The following is a 23918-nucleotide window of genomic DNA, read 5'->3' on the forward strand; positions in this document are numbered from 1 at the left end:
CTCTGGGGCTAGGGGTGAATGGATGGGGAGGGAGAGTCAATTTCTCTAGGGATAGGATAGAGTGGGGGCAATGGCCTACATTTTTCTACGAGAGGGCATGAATGATCATGCACAGTGCTTTAGGTTGCTGTGCAAAAAAAGAATGTCGTCCACTGTTGACGGTCTCAGCTGACTCCTCTGCTCCTGAATAACAAATCCAGCACAGGAGAAGTCTCTCTCACTTGTGGTGCTTGATGCAGGGATGGCGAGGATAGATCTTGCAATCTGAGCAATGTTGGGGAATAAAGGAGCATGCTCTCGCCACCAGAGCAGCACAGCACAAAAGAGTCATCCTTTGGTGTTTTATAATCAATGAACACAGCCACTTCGTCCTGATACTGCGGAGACTCGTCACTAGAGTCATCTACATCCGATAAAGTATCCGCCGATACTCCTTGAACCCTCTTTTCAGGTGGGGGATGGTGGCGTGTGAGAAATAGACAAAGATAATGTTATGATATATTGTTACTGAAGCTATAAGTTAGGCACCATCTGGACTATGTGGCATTTAGCTTGCATAGGCCTACAGGTACAATGTTGTCTAACTATACAATGGAACCCGTGTTATCACCCACCTTTCATGTTTGTCACTTCACTGTTGTCAGCAAGTAGCTTCAAACTTTTCAGTTTGGGATGCAGGAACATTGCCAGTTTGTGTAAAAGAAGAATGTCAAATTTGGTCAGCAGAATATTGAGGTGTTTTTCCTTCAGTGAAGAAATGGTCATGCTATCAGCTGAAAAAGCTTGTAAGTGGCGTCTGATGTGCTCATACCACACAATAGTCAAGTGGAAGGTTGGAATTTTCGATGCCTCCAAGGCATTGGTGGCTTCTTTGAATCGTTCCAAGAATGCGACAATGTCAGTGAGGGCCACTTCATTCAAGTTTGTCAAGTGGGCAACTTCCCCTCGTTCTTCCAGAAGTGTGTGAATGTCTTCATACTGACTGCTGATAGACTCTAGCATTGTGTGCAGAGAATCCCAACCCGTCTCCACTGAGGCTTTGAGTTTTTTAGGCGAGTCTGGAGGTTGGTCTGCTTGAAGTAGGTCACCAGTGACTTGGCCGAGTCAATCAGAGTAGTCACCTCCTCACCATACATGTCCTCCTCAGATGGTTTTGAGAGTGTGGTGGACAGGACAGTGGTAAAAATATGTGCAGCACAACTCAATCATGTAACAGTAGGAAGGGCCGCAACTATATTTGCCCCCCTGTCTGTCACGTACACCAATTTTGAGAAGAATTAATCAAGGCCAAATTTATGAAATGCACTGATGATGGCTGGCTTGATATTGTCTGCCATTGTCTGTCATGCAGTGAATTGTCCCACTGAGATGTGCAGGGCACTCGTTCAATTAGCTCCCACTTGATATAGTGCAGAGTAACACAGATATGGCCATTTTTTCTGTAATCATCCATCCACATGTCCAAGGTAACTGCTCCATTGCTTTCCCCAAGCTGCATTATCAGTTCTGGGATGACTTTTTGACGAACCCACATATTTGGTAACTCCACAAGAAACCGTTGTTGGGTCAGGCAGTGTAGCATCCACACAGCCAGCCCGAGTACCAACATCCATCAACCCTTGTGCTAATGCAAAAAATCCTACACCATGTACTGTCTCGAAAGATCTAATATCATTTCATACAAAGTTCACAGACAGCTTTGTTATAGTATCCTTATCCTCTCGTCTGGGCACCTTTAGCTCTGTGGCCCTTGTGAGATAGGCTTACTGTTCGATAGCACTGCTAGGTTTTGAAATACCACAGCTATCAATATGCTTCCTTAGCGAAGAAGTCCCACACTTGCGGCTATCATAAACTAAAACTTTAAGACAGCTTTTGCATGCAGCGAAGCCTTTAACAGTGTTGTTTTTGTTATCTATAATTATCAATTATATTATATTATATATTATAATATAATTATCTATATATTATCAATTTGAAATGTAGGCCTAGGCCTATGGATGTGTAGGTCCACCCACGGCCTATTAATTTCCAATGGCACCTGTACCTGCAAATTACATTGTAGGCTATTTTTCACTCATCACCGGTCAGTACCCGAACCCGTGCAGGACTCTGATCTAAATTATAAAGCTGATGTAAGATACAATCCTGTTGAACTCTGCAGCTTTTTGCACTTGAAGCATACTGAAGCATACAGCGCAGGAGTGGATGGGTCAACTTGATCATTTTAGACATCATCATTACCATCATCATTATCATATTAGTAACAGTGGTATCAATTTTGGGTGGCAGTAGCTGTTGCAGTAGATGTGGCAGCAGATGTTGTAGTAGTAATGGTAGTAGTAGTATTTCTATTTAGCATATTAAACATGATCTTACCCTCAGTGACTTCCTATAAATTTTTTATTGCTGTTTTTAACCATTCATTGAACTCCTTTGCAGACATGGAAAAAATATCCCTGGCATAGACTGGTGTGTTTGGAGAAGGTGTCAGTACATTTTCCAGGTAAATACAAAGGGCAGTGAGATGACATTCCACCCCCCGTTTTCGAAAGAAAGTTTCCTTGTACTTGGTAGCCAATTATAGCTGAACAGAGCGAGGTGAGAGTGCTAGCGTTAAACCTGCTGTCAGAGGACGTCCGCAACATGGTCACTTAATTAGCACGCTCCGTTCTCCCCGAAAGAGCATGAGGACATCAACCAGAGACCGGCCACGTCTAATTACAGAAGCAGAGCGGGATCACGCATGTAGAGTGACTTAGCCACGGTGTCTCTCTCACTAATGCCAGCAGCCCCTCACCACCTGCGGAACCATCTGCTGACAGTGCCACTGTGTAAAAGAGCAGATCCTCAGTAACACTGACATGGAGTTACATTCAAGTTAGCGGCCGAGCAGCGGAGACACGACGCATTACATGAACATACAGAGCTCAGTGCATCATGTGATTCCCCCACATGCATTCTGTCATGGGGTGAAGACAAGATTTTGTGGTGAAAGCACCTACCCAAAGACACACACACACACACACACACACACACACACACACACACACTCCTGAAGAAAATCCATCTAAATACACACACACACACACACACACAAACACTCCTGAAGAAAATCCATCTAAAACACATTTGCACAAGAAGGGGTACTGTACATCCACAGCTGTGCCCAGTTCTAAATACAGTGTAGGAGCCCTTATGGGTTCTAATGCCTCAAATCCTTGATTTGGCAACACAGTAGAACAGAAGCATTAACATACAATGCAGTAATGGGAAGCAGTACGGAGACGTCACAGGAGAAAAAAGGCACACAGCAGAGAGGACAACAGGAGGGATTACACTCCCTGAGACAGTGTGTAATTCGAAATCCTCTTCTAAACCAGCATTTTTTTCACCCTAAAAAACAATCCTTTTTTGCTTTCATTTAGCATCCATGCTGTTGTGTTCAAACTGACTAGTCACAATGAAGAAATGAATTCAGTTTTTTTTTTTTTTTTTACCTCTGCAAACCAGGTGATTCAAAATGAATATCTGAGCTACTGCGAAAAAAGCTTCCCTCGCACAGCTAAAATTCAGATTGAAGCTGACTAAATGAAATTATATTCAGACGTGTGGAATTTATTGAGAATCCCTACTGAAGCACCAGCTCACAGGTATAGCACTGCAAGTGCTGAGCAGAGAAACCCATAGGATTGTTGCAGTATTTTCTGTAAAATACACATCAGTATCACTGCAGCCTTTTCTGCAATCCTAAGCTATCACAGTCCTAACACATAATAACAAAAACATTAATAACTAGGATTCGTATTTCATCAGTAAACATTCCCAAATAAACAGGCCTTTAAATGTGTTGACATTTATGAGGATTTACTTCCAAAATCATCCCTCCTACCCGTTCAGATTCTGTGTAATCACAAAGAAGAAGTGTGGTTGTAATAAAACAGTAACAAGTTCAGTCAAATTTCAACCCTTCAGCTGTATTTTAAAAATTCATTTCATAGTCAGAGCAAACATATCTAAATAGTGGATTAAACAAATTAATGGCAAATGCCAGAGAGTGAGAATCATTTTGATTATCCTGTAATTGATCAGATGCATTTCAGTGATTAAGCAGCTCACAGGAAGTCAAAGTAATACTGAGTTAAACACTACAATGCACAGGAAAAAAGATAATTATTACCTTAATCTCAGAGTTGTATTGTGACTTTACCTCTATTGTTGTGATTCTATTGTGATTTAAATTTAACTGCAGCTCAGTGCAAAGGCAATTGAGTAAAATGACTGTGAAGGCATCCACTGACACTGACTGCTGACAGAGTAGCTCTAAGCATCTAGATGCAGATCAGCATCAGTTTTATTGCAATTAATTTGATATGAATTCTCCGCTCCATTTGTCAGAGACAGAGCCGAAGCTTAATCATTGGAATAAAAGAGCTCTTTGATCGAGTAATACTACCACTATGTTCACATCTGCCAGGTACGAGTGCGGCTGACTGTAGGTGAGATCCTTTATTAACTATTAATAACTAACTTTATTCATTACCACCCTTGGAAGTATCATCTTTTATTACTGTTTATAGGTCACCAAGAATTTTCAGAAATGAAACAACATTAATTCCAAGTTGTAATGACAAATACTGCAGGGTATGCAAATATTCATGTTTTATAGATTTATTGTATCAGATATTGTCTCATTCAAGAGCACAACACAACTGAAGTGTATTTTCTGTTAAATGCACAGTGGAAAATGGTATTGCCACATGTCCGACAAACCAAGTCCTCCTCTGCTTCGTGATTCACCATCCATTTTCCTTACAAGTCACAACATTGTTTTGACGTTTTTCTGGTTGTGCCTTTAGCATTTAGACTGACCTGTGGTATGTGCTTTAAGATGCGTCAGTCACTTGAAAATCACAAATGCTTCCCATTCCTGCAAACAAAGAAAACAGCCAGAGGCAATGTGTGGGGACCATGTGAGGTCACCATATGCGCCTCCGCAAGACTGATCTGTCAGACACTCAACCTGCGGTCAATAAGTACATGTCCTCCCAACCCCATGATTTCTGCAGGAATTCCTTGTTCAAGACAATGTCCTCCAATGAAAAACACATTAGAGCTTCATGCATGGCTATCTGACACATTATGTATGATGTACACACTTGTCTAGTCTAATCAAAGAGCGGCAGGGCAGCCATTATTTTTATTATTTTGTAATTGGGGTGGAGGTGGTGCTGTCTCCTGCTGATACCGACTGTTAATGTTTTTTTTGGCTTTTTTGTTTTCTGTCATCTTCATGTTTCATCACCAGGGGGCGCATTGGGTTTCCTAGGCATTCCTTTACAATGGTGTTAAAGGAATTACAGAGAAATTTGTGAATGGGGTAAAAAAAAATCTTCACTTGTTTGCCGGAAATGAGCCGGGCACATGGCCTGTCCTGGGCAACAGCCTCCGATGACAGCCAGTGGATTAGTGACAATGGGCGGCCCGTTTGTGCTGGGAGAGTGGGAGCGCGGTCCTGGGACTTGTCACAACATGGTGGGTAAACACAAAGCGTGGGGGTCTGGCCTCTGAACGCGTGGATAATTCCCAAAAAGAGCCAGGGCTTATGCGCCGCTCCGTGGCCCTCCCGTCTCTCAGAGTTGTCTTGTGTTCTCTTTTCTCCGCATGATCGATCCCCTCCCTGCTCCTGCGACCTCGCTGAGCATGCGTGTCGACTCTGACAGACAAGGTGGAAATGGTTGGTCAATGAGGGGGTAGAGAGAAAGAGAGAGCGGGACAGAGAGAGAAGAGAATGAGGGGAGGAGGGTGGGAGAAGAGAAAGCTGAGAGACAAAGAAAAGAGAGGAGGCAATGAAGAGAGGAGAGATATAAAAAAAAACAAGCAGAGCTGAGGAGAGATCTCCCTTTTGCCTGTCTGTCAAGAGTGGATTTTCCCAAAATGGGTGCTGGAGGTGGTGCTTGAGGTGTGCATTGGAGGCAAGCATTTGGACAGCACCTCCTTCGGGCTGCGCCGCAGTGCGCGGAGATTATGGAGAGACATTGGAGTGAGGCCCTCCTTCTCCCATCTGGGTCCAACCCCATGAGTCTCTCCATCACTACCACGTTCATGAAAATGAGCATTTCTGCACATGACAAATCACTGTAATTGATCGCATGGCCATCCATCACACTTAAGAGTCCTTCATCTCAGCAGCGGTGCACTCAAGCATGAGCACTTAAGATGAGCATTCTCTTCACTGTGCTCACCACTCCTTCATCTCTCTCTCTCTCTCTCTCTCTCTCTCTCTCTCTCTATCTCTCCCTCTGCCTGCCCCTCATATCACTCCAGCTTCTCCATAATCTCTCCCTCTCCACTTGCCCTGTCCCTTCATATTCTCATCTGCTTGCCTTCCTCGGGTCTATTAGACTGTCATCAGGACTGCAAAATTACCACAGGTTTGGAGATGGAGTGAGTGACGCATGATGCACACACACAGGCACAAGCTCAAGTGTACACACACAGACACACACACACAGACAATCCACTCCAAAAAGACACACGGTTCTCCACCAAATAACAACAGTAATAATATAATAATAATATGTGACTGCGTACTGGATTGCCATATAAACTCTATAGTTGCACAAATCACACATCTTAGCTTTTTGATGTTGATCGCAAGTTGAACCGAATACAGTGTGTAAAGCGGATGCACAGTATCTCTCTTCAAGGAGCAATCCGGTGATCTTCAAAAATGTTAGTCTTGTACACTGATGCATTCACTCTTCAGGGGATTGCAGGCTTGTTTCTCAAGTGACACTATGCAGTAAGAGGGATGTGTTCTTAAGCGTGAGGCAGGGTTTGAGCTGTGGATGTCCCCTGTGGTGAGGAGGTAAACTGACTCTTTCGCTCTCTGTTTGTATCCATACTGTGGCCATCAGCCCTGCCCTCTGCTGTTTGCCCTTGTTACACTCTTAAAATTGACTCTGCTTCACATCTGCGCCTCTCCTCACTGCAAGACAAGCACAGCATGTATCAAAACTGCTCTCCATGACTGCCGAGAACATGGTCCACACGGAGATATGTGTGTGCATATTTAAACGCACACCCACAGACTCTAAGATGATATATATATCTCATACACATACAAACTAATACACACACACATACACACACTAGCCTGACATATGCTGGTCATGCACACACACAAACTCATCCAAATATGCACTAACACACAGATACTTACTTGATGTTTATCAGGCTTACACACACCAACTCACTCAAACAATCCATATACATACGCACATGCACACAAATCCATGTGTACAAACACACACACACACACACACACACACACACACACACACACACAAACTCAAATACCCACAGATACCATGCAGTGCGGTGCACACAGCTTTTTTCCCCTCTCTGTTTCTCTTGTGAAGCCCTGCAGAAACAAGGAAACTAATTATCTCTTAGTAATATTCATAAGCCCAGCTGAGGCAGTGATCTTTGAAAAGATGTATACATTAAATATTGATCTATTCATGGGCTTTGCTTTTCTGTCCATTTAGGGAAAGACTGAGTGGGTCTCCAGCCCCTCTGCCCTCCCTGACCCCCACATCCATGCCCACTCAAAGAGCACCACACACCAATCAGAGGGTTTTTTTTGTTCTAACAAGCTACCAGATGAAGAAAAGGCTTTTCCAGGGACTGCCACTTGGTGAATACCTTACACAGAAAATAAGTACATGGATACCAAATACAGACTCACAAAGGACATCATTCCCTCAGGCGGAATTCCTCTGGATTTTTCACAGTGCCTGGACACTTTGGACGGCCTAATTATACACTATCAATTAAAAGTAGCCCTTCCCATCACTCAGCGGCCTTCATATGCTAATGAGTCTGCTTCAGAGGCAACAGGAAGCGTTTCCCTGATGGCCACAGAGACCGTTGCTAGCACTTGGCTGTGCTGTGGTGAAATATCTGCACAGGAATGGTTACGTAAGGTAGATTTTTGTTAAACAATCTAGTTGAGTGATTCATTTGTGTATGAGGTGCGTTCACCCTCGCATACACACTGCTTTTCACTTTTATATATTTTCAGTTTTGCGGTTGGACGTGGAGCTGTCTGGTTTAAGTACGTTGCAGAGGGGGACAACTGGCATGCCCCCATCTAGAACCTGAACCAGTCGCAGCTCCAGCAATGGAAGAGAGGTGTGATGCTTGGGTCTGGAGCAGGAACTGTTCTGGGATCAGTGCAATGTGTACACAAACACAGGCTTCTGGGGCAACCTTGGAGTGTGAGGCTGACAAATACAGAATGAGGGGGGTCCAGACCTCCAGACTTCTCTGGTGGGGAGGTCTGTGAAGCTTCTCATGTTGTTTTAGCATTGACAGAGGAATGCAGAGAAATGCAGAGACGTGACAATCTACAGTTGTTTACCTGTACAAGTTGTTGTGCTGAGATTTTATTCTCCAAGTGTGCACCTACATAAATGGACATTAAAACAAGGTACAATGCGAATTGGTAATGAAAAGAGATTACATTATTACGTCATTGTCATTTAGAAGATGCTCTTATCCAGAGCAACCTGCATAGGCTACAATTTTATCCATTTATGTGTGTGTGTGTGTGTGTGTGTGTGTGTGCGCGCATGTGAGTGTTATGCTTTCACCAGAGAAGAAGCTTTCTAAACAGTACCCACTGCATTGTAAGATTCTGAATAATAGTGGCTGTTACAATAGGAGTAGATATGTGTACTCTAGAGCTGATAACAGCAGGGGAATCTACATACCCCAGTCTGCCAATCTCCCATCCTTTGGTGTTTGATGTTCCGTCAAGCAGTGAGGAGTCAAAATTAAATACAGTGCATTTCCAATATTGTTTGATTCAATCTATTAATGCATCAGTGATTCAAAATTCCCTTGGCAATTGCTTTTGTTTGGACTGTTCCGCCATCTAGACAATGGACACTATTTTTATGACATCCTTCATCTGTAAGCATAACAGCTCAGTGTGTTTTATCATCTGACAGGTGATACCTGCTGTACCGCTTTGCTTCTGTGTGGGTTGTATTTCTACTTTTCATTGTTGTATTGCAAAGTGACAGAGATGCATACAGAAGCACGCCTTTGTTTTAGATTTATGGAGTGCTTGTGGAGACATGGGCCTGGGCCCGCTCCTGTTTGCTGCTGCTTGAGAAAGGCACGTTTTCAATAAGGAGGTTACGGAGCACAGCCCTAACTGGTCAGCACAGAGATTGATGGTCTATATCTCACCTAGATCACAATGAAGATAAATTTAGCTGGCGGGGCAGGTTGATACAGAGCAGAGAGGAGCCATCTCCTCCCTCCACAGATACATCTTCCTTTATCACCGCCAACATCATGGCGGCCATGCCAGTGTGCATGCGAGAGCGCTTATGGGTGAGCGAGATGGCACCAGTGCATGTGGACGGCATGCTAGAGTGTGTGAGAAAAATGAAAGCCATGCTCGTGTGTGTGTGTGTGTGTGTGTGTGTGTGTGTGTGTGCGTGTGTGATTGTGTGAGAGAGAGAGAGGAAAGGATTGTGTGTATGTGTGTGTTTGTGTGTGTGCATGTATGTGTGTATTGTCCATGGACTGTGTTGCAAATCTGTGTTTTCCATAGACAGAGCAACCCACAGTCTTCAGGTGCACCACTGCGAAACAAAAAGACCCACCGAGTTAAAGTCTGGATTACTGTCTCCAGTGTACAGCTGCGTGGTCTCTCTGCTTCACACTGCAGTAAATGGGATTAACGTCACCCCCTTGAACATGCCTGCGCAGGTCTAAATCTGGCCCATATGATGAGTGCAAAGAGTTGAGCAAAGCACCTGTGAAGCAGTGCAATTCCTCTGGGGGATACAGCGAGTAGATGACCAACTGTCACCTGGGAAGGATGGTGTTCCTCTCTGATGAGGAGAAGAGAGCCGTCTGTCTCGGGAAAAGAGAGATTTACAATGGTCCTGAAATCGTCCAATGTATCTGAGGTCTAATCTAGTCTGCAGAATTCCCCCACTCCATGGATTTCATTAAAACGCCATACATCACAAATTCATTGTGTTCTTCAATTTCGGCCCTCAATTTACTAGCATGTCAAGTCATGATTCAACCCTGCCATGGTGATCACTAATATTGACAATGTTTCGTCTGGTTGCCTCCTATTACATTTACATGCCTGCCAGTCTGGAAAATTCTGGAACTGTATCTAAAGTTGTGAGGGTATAGCCATGGGAAATACTACACTGCTTGTGATTTGCATGAAGAGTTAGTCATGGTTAATTGAGGTCTTCCAGTGACCTATTGGCACAATATTCCACTGCACTAACGTGAAACCTTTAGGAGTGGTACTGTAACAATACCTTATGGGTACTGTAAATACAGTAACTATGGGCCAGCACGGGATGTTTACAGACAATACCAAACTACCATCTACCCAGCACTGTAAAATACAGTTCATTAGCCAATGCATCAGGGGAGTTTGATCAGCTTTCCTCTGCCACATCGATCTCTACTCCCAGTGCCATTGTTCAGCCGGAAGGCTTTCAACATACCTGCAAAATGCTATGTTTCTACTTCCTATTGAGAGAAAATAAACCACTGATCTAATCACTCAAGGGCCAAATGCCTGTGCAGCACTCCTGACGCACAGCTGAAGAGAAGACATCGAGCTGGTCCAATCTAATTTGTTCCAAATTTACAAGTTTGAGTTCAGCTGAGGTCACCCGTATGTGCATAACACAGTCTCAATACTGGCCAAAGCTGGATCTTGGTCATCCCTATTTCACTACTGTGTCAAACTTCTTCTTTTTACAGTTACTGTTATTGTTAACTAACCACTGTAGCTACAGATGAATGTGCACATTGCTGTACTAATATGCTAGGGACATCTGTATCTGTACCTGTACATGATACTTAATCTGTACCGAAACACTGTAGGTCTCCTAGTTCATACCACCGGGGCAACACTATATGAGAATAATAGTATAGTATCAGCCTATCAAACTGATCAAAACCACACTACTCCACACTGCTAAGTAAGCCAGGCTCATCATTTGCTCACTTTCTGGGCTGTCCAAGCAGGCTGCTATGTGTTTATCATTACATCATACATGTTTTTTTCAAAATGAACCCTGAATCACAGCTAGTTACCTATACAGTCAGGTTTGAGAGAGGTGCACAGAGCCATGTCCTTCACGAAAGAACAACATCCTGTTGAATAGACTTTCCGTTATTGAGCTTTTATCTTGTAGGTATTAAAACAAGAAATTAAAAAGCATATCCTGTATAGCAGATATAAAATACGCAAATTCATTCTGGACTAATGTGTGTTTTAATAGGCCACAGTGGAAGATGAGATCATTAAATTTAACAGGTCTTAAAAGCAACGAAATTGAACTGACCTTTTTTTATCCTTCTCCCTCAATCACGGAAGGAGGGGCTATTACAAACTTAAGTAAAGGTTATCTCTTAACTGACAGAACATATATAATTTAAAAGACACTATGGGATGCTCACTGAAAAACAGTAGTTATCGTTTCACAATTATATTTAATCGGCTCTCAACCTTGTTTCTGTAAAAATTTCATTAAGGTCTTGATAATAAACCCCAGAGGATGTGTACAGCTTGACGTACCAAGGCTTAACACTCCTGACATGCCTAATGTTATTTTCATTTAGCCTTTGACATTTTACCTTAGACCGTTTTTTTGTCCAATCCAGACATGTGAGTGCGAATGATATCAGAGGAGGGCGAGTCTTGATCTGTCAAGGAGCAGTAGGAAAACCAACACACATTTACAACTTAGGAGAGGGAGAAAAATTAAATGCACTTTTTCCAGAAAAGAAAAGAAACGTTCCATTTTCAAGGATGCCTCTAAAACGGAGCTTGAACATGTTCCAGTTCCCTGCATGCTAAGGCGTTTAATGCAGGGCCAGTTTTCACCACAGCAGAGTATTATTAAGACTAATCTGGTTGTTTTGCATATTCTGACAGTGGATGAGGGCTGAGCAATCTGTCATCGCAGAGATGGCCGCTGGCATTGTAGTGCTTTCAGAGGCCATCCCCAACATAACAGAATAACAATGCATGTTTAATGTCAGTGCAAGAAATATCTATTGCTATTATATGCATTCATTACAGAGGGTGTTTGTAATAGACTAAGGGCCATTGAGGCCTGACTGATGCTCAAAATGCTCTCTTTTCTCTTATTGCATTTCTCATTCACTGCATATCCTTCAAGGAGACACGTGTATGACTAAGTATATACAAGAATCTCTCATATAATCTATGACTGATTTACTGGGCTACTGAAAGACACGTTTAATGCATGGTGTTCTGTGCTGTGTTTCTGTGATGATTTGTTTATGTGAATTTGAGTGTATGCATGCATAACTTCATATTTCAGTGAGCTCATCCACAAGTGTGCATTGTGTGTGTTTGAGTGTGTGCATGTATAAGTGCATGTACATGTGAATTGGTCTGTGCATATGAGTGTGTTTGTATGTCTGTGCATGTGTTAGCATTTAAAGTAATGCATACAGATGTAATTACTATAAAACTGCATTATTCTAGACAGTCCCACTGCATGTGCATATTCCTTTCCTCCGTCCCTGTCTTCAAGTTTCTACACAGCATTACTGGTTACTCTGTGTTGACATTATCTGTCTTTCCATAATGGTCCATCTCTAATGAAGTACATGAATGTGCTTCACATGGTTCTTTAATGAAATTGGTTTTGTACCAAAACTACAATTCGATAATGACTGAATACAACAGAAGAAATACTCAATTTCAGCATTTATGTCAGAGTTGAATAACATTAAATTACTCATCACTAGTTTTTAATATTTCTTATGATAAATAAAGTTCTTCATGTATACATCTTAAACATAATCCAACATCTCACCATCTTCATATATTAATTCGGCTTTAGCTGGACGCATGTATTATGTATATGTTGATACTTCATTTGAAAAGCAGATGGTAATTTCACGCAGATAAAATGTCAGCTCAGATGACGTTTGTAATAAATATTACCGTCATTGGGAATTGGCACTTGTTACTGTTTGTGCTCTATTTTGTATTGAAAATCAATAATAGAATCTGTGTGTAATTCATGATGTGTCTGGATAATTGACAGGCCAATTTAGGAGTACACTGTATCGTCCGCTAATGAGTTAGCATCTCTTTTCACACCCATGGTGGGGAAAAAGCATGTTTGAAGGCTGCATATTGATGTTTACTGTTTAGCATAATCATCAGAGTGTAATTGTCTGTCTCTTTTTGAGAAATAAATGAATTCTCGGGATGAGGGAAACATTGGCAGGGTGAGTGGGATCTAACATAGCGGGAGAACATGACTGACTGCAAGAATGGGCCTTTAATGCAGTTTGCCTCTATGTTTCAGTGAGATGATAAGGCCTAATCAGTTAGGCCTTAAATTACAAATTGTGTGTTTGGCCCACAGCCTTCATCTGTGGTGGTGGCTGGGCCAATTAGACAAAAAATCATAAGTTAAAATTAGATTCTTCTACTTCTTCTTCTTCCTCTTCTTCTTCTTCTTCTTCTTCTTCTTCTTCTCAAATATCTTTGACAGATGTGATTTTGAAACTGATTGTATGGGTTTCTATCTTCTGTACCTTCTTAAAACTGAATCACAGAAATCTGAAAAAAGTATGACTGAAAACTCTACACAAGGAACTCGGTCATTACGAAAAAAAGCAATTGTAATTGTTAGTGCAAAAAACATCTAATTTTTAAAAAATGTTTCAAAGTTATGCACACAAGCACATGCAAAATGGGTCACTGTGTTATGTATTAACTAACACACAATTGCAGACATTCCAGAGGCAAGCTAGCGAGGGGATGTTCCCATTTGCGTTTCTTCAGGTTTATCGGTTAAATCAGTAAGAGCAGGACATGGGTCCACAGTCAGTGAGCCAGAGAAACTCCACAGATCAGCAAAGGTCAATTAAATTTCATACATGTCTAATATGTGATAGCCAGCAGCAATGGATTTGTGCCAAAAGCAAGTTATTACTATTTGATGATTACTTAGTGTAGGACAGTACTCAGTGCTGAAAAACACCACTTTTACTAGCTTGCTAATTACTCTCACTTATTTACTACTTAATTAATGGTGTAATACATGCCATCAGGTAAAAACATACATAAAAATAAATTAATTAAAACCAAATTACATGGGGTAAATGCAGTACTCCAAGACTGTTATGACAATGTGCTCAGTCAATTAACTGTGGGCCATTGCCTCCACCTGCACACAAGATTCGCTGAACAGCTACTCCATTGGGGCGAGGCTGATGCACGAATCTTTAATTCTTTAGCACCCTTGTTTCTGTGAGCCCAGGGCTTAAAGTTCAACCTTAAATATTTCAGGACTCTTTGTTGGGGGGAGAAAAAAGTGCTGAAGTAATCCTGCGCAAATTTATTCCAGCCAGCAACTTTGTGCTACTCACAGCAATTAAAGTAACTGGAGGTCACCATGGCTGAAAATATATTGACTGTCACTCCTGGGCAGCTAAGGCAGCGTGCTTATGGGATGGGCCTCTCTGTCTCTCCTTCTGGCTTTCTCTATGTCCCTGCAAAACTAAAACACATGCTGGGAAACCTGGGTTTCAGCAGAAAGCACTGATTTATGCTGTGGCTGTCAAATGATTAAGATATTTGCGCACTGTACATTCATCTTGCAGAAAGAAAAATCTAGATTAATAACCATTGTGATCACATTTTCAGGCAGTTATAGAATAAAGATGTAAGATGTTCTGAGGGGAATTTAAGGAGGTTTTACTAATTAGAAAAATTATCCTGAGGATAGCTTTACATTAGCTTTTCAAGGTTGGATTTGACCTTGAATTAAATTAATGTGTTTGGTTTGTGTTAGTTTTTTTTTTTTTTTGGGGGGGGGGGGGGGGGGGGTTAGACATTACAAGCCCTGAGCAAGTCATTGGCCCTCAAAACAGAGATGTATACATGCTTAATATATATTTTTTACCAGGGTTTGTATGAACAATAATCATCTTTAAATTTTGATCAAGCTTGAAAAGAATTACTTTTTATAAACAATTGATGCATCTCTGAGGCTGAAGTTCCTGTCAAGCAATTTTAACCATAGGCATGCTTTACTTAATTTGAATGAATACATTATTGTCAGCGATGAAGCTCAAAATATAATTTATATTCATTACAAATGTGTTTATTTTTCTCCTCAATTAACTTCATTGAATGCAATCACAACTGACGTCCCCAACTAAATATGCTGGGGCAGTACATTTAAACAAGATTGTTTAATATCAATAAACTAAAAAAAGCCAAACAAAAATAACAAACCAATGCAGTAGACATTATGGTAAAGTCTACATTATCATTAACATTTGTTAAATTGTAAAAAAATAAATAAAAAGCATCTTAGAATTAGGATTCTGAAGAGAGCATTTCTCAAAAGACAACTCAAACTTGAAGCTGCTCTGGCCAACTTAAAAATAATGGGTTTGGTGTTTTTCCACACCAATTCCAAATGTAAAACACTGCACACTAAAACACAATCTAGTTACTGAGTACACATTCCAAGGTACTTAGGTTCATAAGTAGCAGAAGTTTGAACTTGAAAGCAAGGGGCGGCAGTTGCGTTCACTCACACTAACCATGTGAAAACCTAACTGCACGCACATTTTAACCGATCTATCGGCACTAAATCATGAATAAAGCGGGCCACAGTGGAGGGCTCAGTTATGGGTAAGAAATGAAGCTCATTAGAGAAGGCAGACAGGCAGCACCAGGAAGATGGGGTGTGTGTTTATGAGAGGAGGGAGAGGGGCACAGGGGCCTCGTAGAAGGTAATGAATGTGAACAAATAGCATCCCAAAAGAGGCATGAGACCCTCTAGTTATTTAATGCTGTAAACTGAAATAATTCATTATACACTGAGTGTTATCTTGGAAATCCTGGAGAAAAAATATAAGGATGCTTGAAAATGGTTGATGGTGAACTGTGATGATGCAACAATTCTACATATTCTGGCTGGGTAGAAGTGTTTTTGCATTAGTGTGGCCTCAGTACGTAAAACCAACATTAGACCGCTTCTGCGTTCACCCTTAATACTGCACCCGTTAATACCTTTTCTCTTTTTCTCCCTGGGGAACCATGGAGCTCCATGCCAACGTTACTCCACATAAACATACTGTACAAACTGTACAAAGCCGAAATCTCCAGAAATGAGAGGGAGTTCAGAATATATAATGTTTACAGCTTACTGTATCCAAAAGGACCTAGCTACAGTAACTAGGTAACAGATGTCACAGAGTAATTCTAATACATTTTTCAACATGCTTCTGCAAACTAAAGCCTTTCAGTGCCTCTGACTGAAGTAAAATGCTCTCTTTTCAAAGCAAGACAGAAAAACAGAACATTACCAAGTCACCTCAAGAAATAAAACTGACTGGCACCAAGTTCTTGTGAATGAAGTATCAGTATCAGCATGTTGAAGGGAATGATAGGATGACATCTGTGCTGGGATCAAACCTGGTGCTCAGAAGGCACAGAAACAGCAGTGACCCGAAGCATCAGTGTAGTTACCTCTCAGTGGGCGTAATCCAACACTGAAAAATGTCCCGCCTCCTTACCTGTGACGGTCAGCTGAGTGGTCCTCCGCACAACGAAGCTCCCAAACTGTAATTCACATGTGTAATTTCCAATGTCGTCCTCCCTCACTTCACGAATGGAGAGAGTATCCCTTCTTCTTACAATGCTTTGTCTCCACTGTTTTGGCTTGCATTCCTAAAAAATGTCAAAAGAAAATACTGAGGCATTTTACTTACCCATTTAAATTTCAAAGTAATTGAGCAAACAACACACATTCACGGGAGCCTAGTTCAGTGATTATTTTATAATTAATTACAATTACTTAATCACTATTAATGCACTATTTTTAAAATTGAGAGAAACTATTGTAAATAACTAAATTCCAAATTAAAAAACAAAAAGACAGAAACAATATTCCAATATGCTTATGGTAGCACTGAGGCATGTATTTATTTGAAACCCTGCCATCTTTATGGCTTATTTCTTGAAATACAATATAGAATTATTGCAAAATAATCACTGCTTCCATGATTAAGCACTTAGCGCCGTTAAATTTGCCAACAAGGCAATTAACTTGGAATGGGAACTGTGGAAGCACAAAGATTAGATTTAGATACTACTTCCCACCACTGGTGCTCTCTCCTGGCAGAGAGACTGAGTCTCCATGGCTTTTGGGCCACCTGTGCCTCCAGCAACAGAATTCAATCAATCCCTCTCCAGAGCGGTCCAAACGATTCCACTTGCCAGCACACCCCCACCTCCAACCACTACCCCTTCATTATCCATCTTCTCATTTATTTCACAAAGAAATTGGGGGGGGACTGCGGCCGTCTCATGCAGCACTGAACTGTTTTTGAAGCCGGCCTCAGCTTGCATGAGTCTCAGTGAAGTGCTGCGTGGCCACAGGCAAAGGGGCTCAGGTTAATTCAGGTAACTGCGGGACTTCTGCCTTGTTCATAGCCACCATGAACCTATCCGAGGACAGAAAGCTAGGCGAACATTCCGGGGACAAATTGCTTCCTCCCCTCAGAGATGATCTTTCTATCTTCAGATTTTTTAAAGGTCTGCACGTGTCCCTTTAAACAAACCATTCACGTCATATGAAAAATGAGTTGTCTCTAAACAATTTCAGTTCCCTCATTTCACCAGCCTGGAGCTGGTGCTTTGCAGAGAGGTATTATATAATCAGTAGATAGTGCCACACGTTCAGGTAAGGCGAGGAGATGTGAATTTCTTTAATCTGACAGTGGAATGACCTGAATGCTGCTTAAAAATTACAGCACCAGCTCATGTTGCCATGTGATGTTTGCTGAAGAGCTCAATGCTTTTCAAGAAAAATGCGACGCATGAACAAAATGTGAACATAAATCCAACACAAACGTGCAGAAGTGCAAAACGACAGTGGTGGGTGAGGGCTGATTCTGGGAAAATGCAGAAATGATTTAAGGGAGAGAAAAAGGGTTATTCCAAAGCTGAAGTCTGAACACTGCAGACTGTAAAATGCAGGAAAAATCACAAGAACCCTGAGCAGTTGACAGGTGTCTCTCAGGGCGCAGGACCCTGGCACTGTGGTGACAGTCTCACCTTGTACCACACGATCCCTGGCTCCTTCCCCGGCTGCATGTAGTCCTCGATGTCGGGACATGTGATCTCTTTGCTTTTGCTCAGCTCCGCCTTCTCAAAGTAGCGCATTTTGGAGTTGTAGCAGAGGTCTGTGTCATTCTCCGCCACGGTCAGAGACATGGACACCTTCATGCAGTATGTGGAATTCCTGCAAACAGACAGACCCACCATTTTAAGTATTGCGTCTCTATGTATAGCTTCTCTGTAATTCTCTATGTTTATCTTCGGTCTTGCTAAATAGCAATGTCTCTTCAAGTCTCTGTGGTTGACTTTAAATATGTTAATATTTAAATATGCCAAATATACAGCATGAAAACCCCTTGATATTTGTGAAAAAAAAACAGTGATGCACATGTATTTTGAGTAAGCAGTGTGAAAAATATGTTAGACACTGGATTTATAACCAGATGGCTATGTGTTCTGGTTTGAAACTGCTTTTGTAACCCTGACACATATATACATAACCCAGACACTATATACAATATGTAATGGAAGTACTTAGCACTGGAAAGAAATACTGACAGCATTTATTTTATCTTAAAATATCAGAGAATCTCCCTACTTCCTATACAATAAGTGTGATGCTGACTTAGCTGACCAGCTCATGAAAGAAATGAGAAGACAAGGATAACCTGTCAATAAAAACACCATTAAAATTCAACCCTGCCTCTGGTGTTGGCAATAAAAAGCTTTTAGTTGTAATGTCTGCAGGTTAATTAGGAACATCTCTCCCATAATGTTACAAGAAGAGACCACCCAGTCAATGTGGATAAACACTCTCTCAGGTCCTGGCCTGGTAATGCATGCTCTAAAGGAGTAAACATGACCCTGCAGAGCCCCCCCACTCTCCCTCTCCTGCTCACCCTTAGTGAACCCTAGTATCCCTAACATTAAAAAAAAAAAAATTATCAATGATAAATTTAACACAACTGGCTCAGTTGCACCTGGACAGGATTTGTGGCCCCCATCAATTTGTCCATCAGGTGCTGTGGATCTCAGCATTTGCAGTGTGTGGGCAAGCGGTTTGTTTTTCACTTAAATAAATAATAATGCAGTAATCATGCGTTCAGTGGGTTCACCATGCCCCTGAATGCAATTACAGCTGTAACTGAGCTTATTGCAAAACTGTGGCCTGAATACTAATGTGAGGGAAGACTAACATCGTGCTTCCAACATGTTAGTGCACACAGAAGTACTGTCAAGTCAACATTGTGGGTCTGATGCAGTAAGTCACATCCAAGCAGGCAGTAACGAAGATGCTGGTTCCAATCCTGGCTCTACCACACAAAGCTGACAGATACAAACACCCTGTGGAGGACGTCAAATGACCAGTCCATTGAGGAGAACTGAGAGCGTCACTACATTGCATGACACTTATCTGCTGAGCATGTGCTCTCATACAGAGAGAAGTACAATGATTTACAACTGTCATTTCACACTGAGTGTACAAAACCAGTTATTTATAACCAAGCTTCTTATGGTCGTGAGTCCAGCTTCCCAAACTTTGTTTCACAGCTGTTGCAAAGATTACATCATCAATGTGGGGGTGGCCCTATTTCACTTTGTTTTCCTCTCTAAAATTCAACGCAGGAGGGCTCATTTTTGCACCTTTTTCTGTTTTGGGCCCTTTCAGAGATATTTTGAGTGGAATACTAAAAGTGTTATGAAATAAATCCCACTGTGTATTACACAACGCTTGAATCATGAACGAAACAATGAAGAGAACAGCCCTGACAAACAATCCACTCTCACATCCAGACATAATGTCTCACTTATACATGCACTGCCAGTTGTCTGGACTATTGCGAATGCACAAAGAGTTCCATTGTGTTTGCTCATCCATTTAGCTATGAAGAAGAATGAAGCAGAGCAGATGAACCAGGCAACTGCAAATTGTTTCAAACAAAGAAAAAAATCATTTTATACTTGAAATTTCAACAGTATATATTACATTATATGTACCATTGCATTTATATGCATTTCCACAGGTTATGCTAAAAGAAATACAATAACACATGGTATTTATTCTATAAAGAGAAGCATCAAAATCCAACACGTTTTCCATGAAGTTCAAAAGCTTGCATGTGCTCCATTTGCTGGTAGTGAACGCTTGCGCTTGATGTGGCATCAGTGTTACAAGAGCTCTGGGAAATTATGCACCAATCGTATTCAATCATATGCCAGTTATATCCAACCATATGCAGCATGAAGCTCTGTGCACAGCTGGTATGGCCATCCCAGAGTTGCTCTGTTTGGTCCATGTTGGATGAATATGGAATCAGTCAGTTGCCCACATTATTCAGTGTCAGCATTTGCACATTTTCAAATGCACAAAATTGGATTATCAAGTTAGGTAAATTTAGATTAGATTGATTAAATGGCTGTTAGAAAATTAAGATCTACAGATCAGTGGTGTTTATATATATGTAAAACTGAAAAAGTGAATTACCTTTTCTCTTTAGATATTATGTGAGAGATTTAATTGAACTAATGCGGCAGAAAAAAAATACAGTTCAATTACAAGTCTGAGCGCTTGTCTCTTTAAAATGCACTACAGGCCACAATTGGACCATTTCTTCACATGCATATACATGAAAAACTAAGTTCTAGGTTTCAAAACAAGGTCATACACTAAAGTTATTCTAAATAAGCAAGCTTCTCCCTACTCCACACAAAAAGAACCACCGACACACAACACACCGACACACACCACATATATATATATATATATATATATATATATATATATATATATATATATATATATATATATATATGTATACATATATATGTGTGTGTGTGTATATATAGCTATATAGCTAGTTTGCTTGCCACTATGACTAGCTTGGTTTAATTGAAGCTGCCAATGCAAAGCAACCAATATGCTACTCTTCTACTGAAACAGATACAACATATCAGGACACACAGTAAAATTAAAATAAAACTTGTAGCTGGAAAGAACTTTTGTTCACTTAATAACAAGCCTGAGAGACAGCACGATTACCAGTAAATCGACATGTCACATACGTGTTTCTATGTGTGCGTATCAAAAGTGATACACACTGCACAGGGGGCAGATCAGAGATAGGTGTCACAGTGTTCATGTATTGGCTGGCAGTAGCACTATCTAGTTTTAATCACATATGATTTTCTGGATTAAGAAGTTTTTCATTACTTTTGAAATGCTCACCTTTTCCCTTGAGTATGAATTCTCCATAAACATGCATGTAATGGTCCTAATCATAAAATTGTCCAAATCTGTAATAATTTGCATTTTTTTCCACCTAATACATCCTCTCTGTTGCATTTTTGAATTTCTACCACTGAGAGCTGGACTACTGCAAAGGTATTGACATAGGGGAAATTACTGGGTCAGTTGACCCTGATGTCATCGATTTTAAGAAGCAATGAAGCAATGTGCAATTCTGCTGCATAATCATGATCTTCTTTCATATTACCAGACATGGAATTAAGCATCTCTTAGCATACCTCTGCACACTCCAAACTAGCTGAATGTAAAAAAGAAGTACAGATTAATTTCAAAAGGCAAAACTGACGGAGGGCTACGTCAAGCCAGTGTATGAGTTATGACAGGCAGCAGGTCAGAGTTTGGGCTGAACTATAGTTGTGTAAGTCTTTGAAGAGGGCGTGGGACGATGGCAGTGAAAATAGATGGGCAGCGTCGGCAGGGGCATGGACTGTGTGGGACTCAGCATGAAGTGGGCACACGCAGGCAGGAATGATCAATGGGGTGGATTAAAACACTCTCCGCTCCCTATTCCTGAGTCACTAACAAGACTGACATGGCAACTCAGAGCTTCAGGAAGTCAGTTGCACTTTTCTTCAGAAGTCCTCTGTAGAGAAATACAAAAAAACAACCAGCAGCAAAGCCAGCGGGCAGCAGGTCCTTAATTTTTTTTTTTCCTGGTTGCATCACAGTCATACAACTCTGCCCAACACAGGTGAAACAAATAAACTAATTTGACATGGATTATAACAATTACGGTGGTCCGAGTTTGCAGATTGACAGCTTGAAGCTCTGTTACTGAACACGTGCTTACAGGCAGAGCAGGCGGTCAGGTGGACGGCTCCCTGAATTGGTGATGCAAATGCGACATGATACGGATATTATCCGAGACAACTTCCACCAGATGGACACCTGCAGAAATGAGGTCCCCAGAGACTTATGCCTGTTAAATATTCTGGGCACCACTGATACAGTTGCCCTGCAGGAGCAGAGGACTGTGTCAGCTGGCCTTGGAATAATTGATGGACTGGACCACAACTGTGTCTGAAGGTTTCTTTCTCATCTCCTGCATATTTTTTTCATTTAATAATAATAATAATAATAATAATAGTCATTCTTCTTATTATTACATTCTTTCAGTTGAAGAACTTTGATGTTGTACTTATTTTTACCATGAATGCACAAGGGATGGACAGCACCTTATTCAAATTCTTCAAGCTAAATTTCTTCGAAACTCAAAGCAAACGTTCTTCAGACGCAAGACCATTAGCACAGAGGCAGCCGCGGAACTTTCACGTCGAACGGTACACTTTCCAAAGCTCGGCACAAGTTTGGTTCAGACAGGAAGGAGGTAATGACAACCCATTGTCAAGACGGTCCTACAATATTAATGACATTGCGAGGATATATGTCTTACTCAGCTGAGGGAGAAAGTGTGCTGCGAAATCACGGCAATGTCATAACTCACATACGGAGGGATTTGAAAAGGGAAAAAAGTCCTTACTTGACAGTTTGCAGAGTGAGGCTGGAGGGCTGGAACACAATATCCGCTCATTACAGGAGATGTGCTGCTGCACCCAGACGCTCTTATTAAGAAGGATTGTCAAACGGGCGGAGGGCTAAACATATACCGGAGCCGACGGCCGTGCACCGCAATGCATCAAATCGCGCCAAGGTCGCGTCACTAAATCCGTGTAATGATTTCACACCAAACACATCGCTTTCCCACCTGCATTGCATGCAGACAATTCGCGATTACGCCGAAGATGGACGCGTCTCAGTCTGCACTCCTAACCGCTAAACCAACTGTCTAACCTTTAACAAAAGACATACTGTACGTAGTATATATAAACATGGAGGAGACAGCCAACCACCCCATTTACATAAAAATGAAACATGGATGAAAGGGATATTCTCGCCTCAGTTTCTCCTATATTCCTTTTGTTCCACCTGTGTGTTCATGAGCTTTTCTCCATATTCTGTTTGGTGATGGTGCACTGATGTGTCTATTTATTTATTTTGAAGCCCTCTTCAGTATGGTTAAGTGCCTTTAAATAGCCACAATATTCCCCATATCAATAATTGTTCATACAAGTAGGTGGACATCATTATTTTCTGTATTTCTTTCTAAATGTCAAAAGCATGTAACAGAAAATCAATGAAGTACATGCAGCAGCATTACAAATGTTGTTTTTCATTGGATTTCCAAGCTCATATGCCATGCAGTGCTTGTAAATGTAAATGTATATCCTACAGTGAGCAGCAGAGAAGACATCTTACTTTTCTGTGGATAATCTTAGCCTGAATGGGATTTAGAAGGCATTTCTCCTTCTCTACTTTGCCCTGCACAAGGATGTGTTCTTTTAAAGACAAGCTTTCCTTGAGCCCTCAGAAAGAACATTCCTTCATTATCTCACATATTTGCTCCTGACCACCTGCAAT

The 23918-nt window shown here is 41.3% G+C and overlaps 1 protein-coding gene across 2 annotated transcripts in view; it reads right to left on the minus strand.

Annotated features, from left to right (window-relative positions):
- LOC118789013 (interleukin-1 receptor accessory protein-like 1) overlaps positions 1 to 23918 on the minus strand; it is a 319783-nt gene that overhangs the window by 144192 nt on the left and 151673 nt on the right. For both annotated transcript variants that reach the window (XM_036545289.1, XM_036545288.1), the window contains exons 4-5: positions 18191 to 18377; positions 16648 to 16801 (exon numbers count right to left, since the gene is read on the minus strand). In XM_036545289.1, coding sequence (XP_036401182.1) covers positions 16648 to 16801; positions 18191 to 18377 — 341 coding nt within the window. The remainder of the gene's footprint in view (positions 1 to 16647; positions 16802 to 18190; positions 18378 to 23918) is intronic.

The sequence above is a fragment of the Megalops cyprinoides genome, chromosome 14, assembly GCF_013368585.1.
Source record: "Megalops cyprinoides isolate fMegCyp1 chromosome 14, fMegCyp1.pri, whole genome shotgun sequence".
In the NCBI taxonomy this organism is placed as follows: domain Eukaryota; kingdom Metazoa; phylum Chordata; class Actinopteri; order Elopiformes; family Megalopidae; genus Megalops; species Megalops cyprinoides.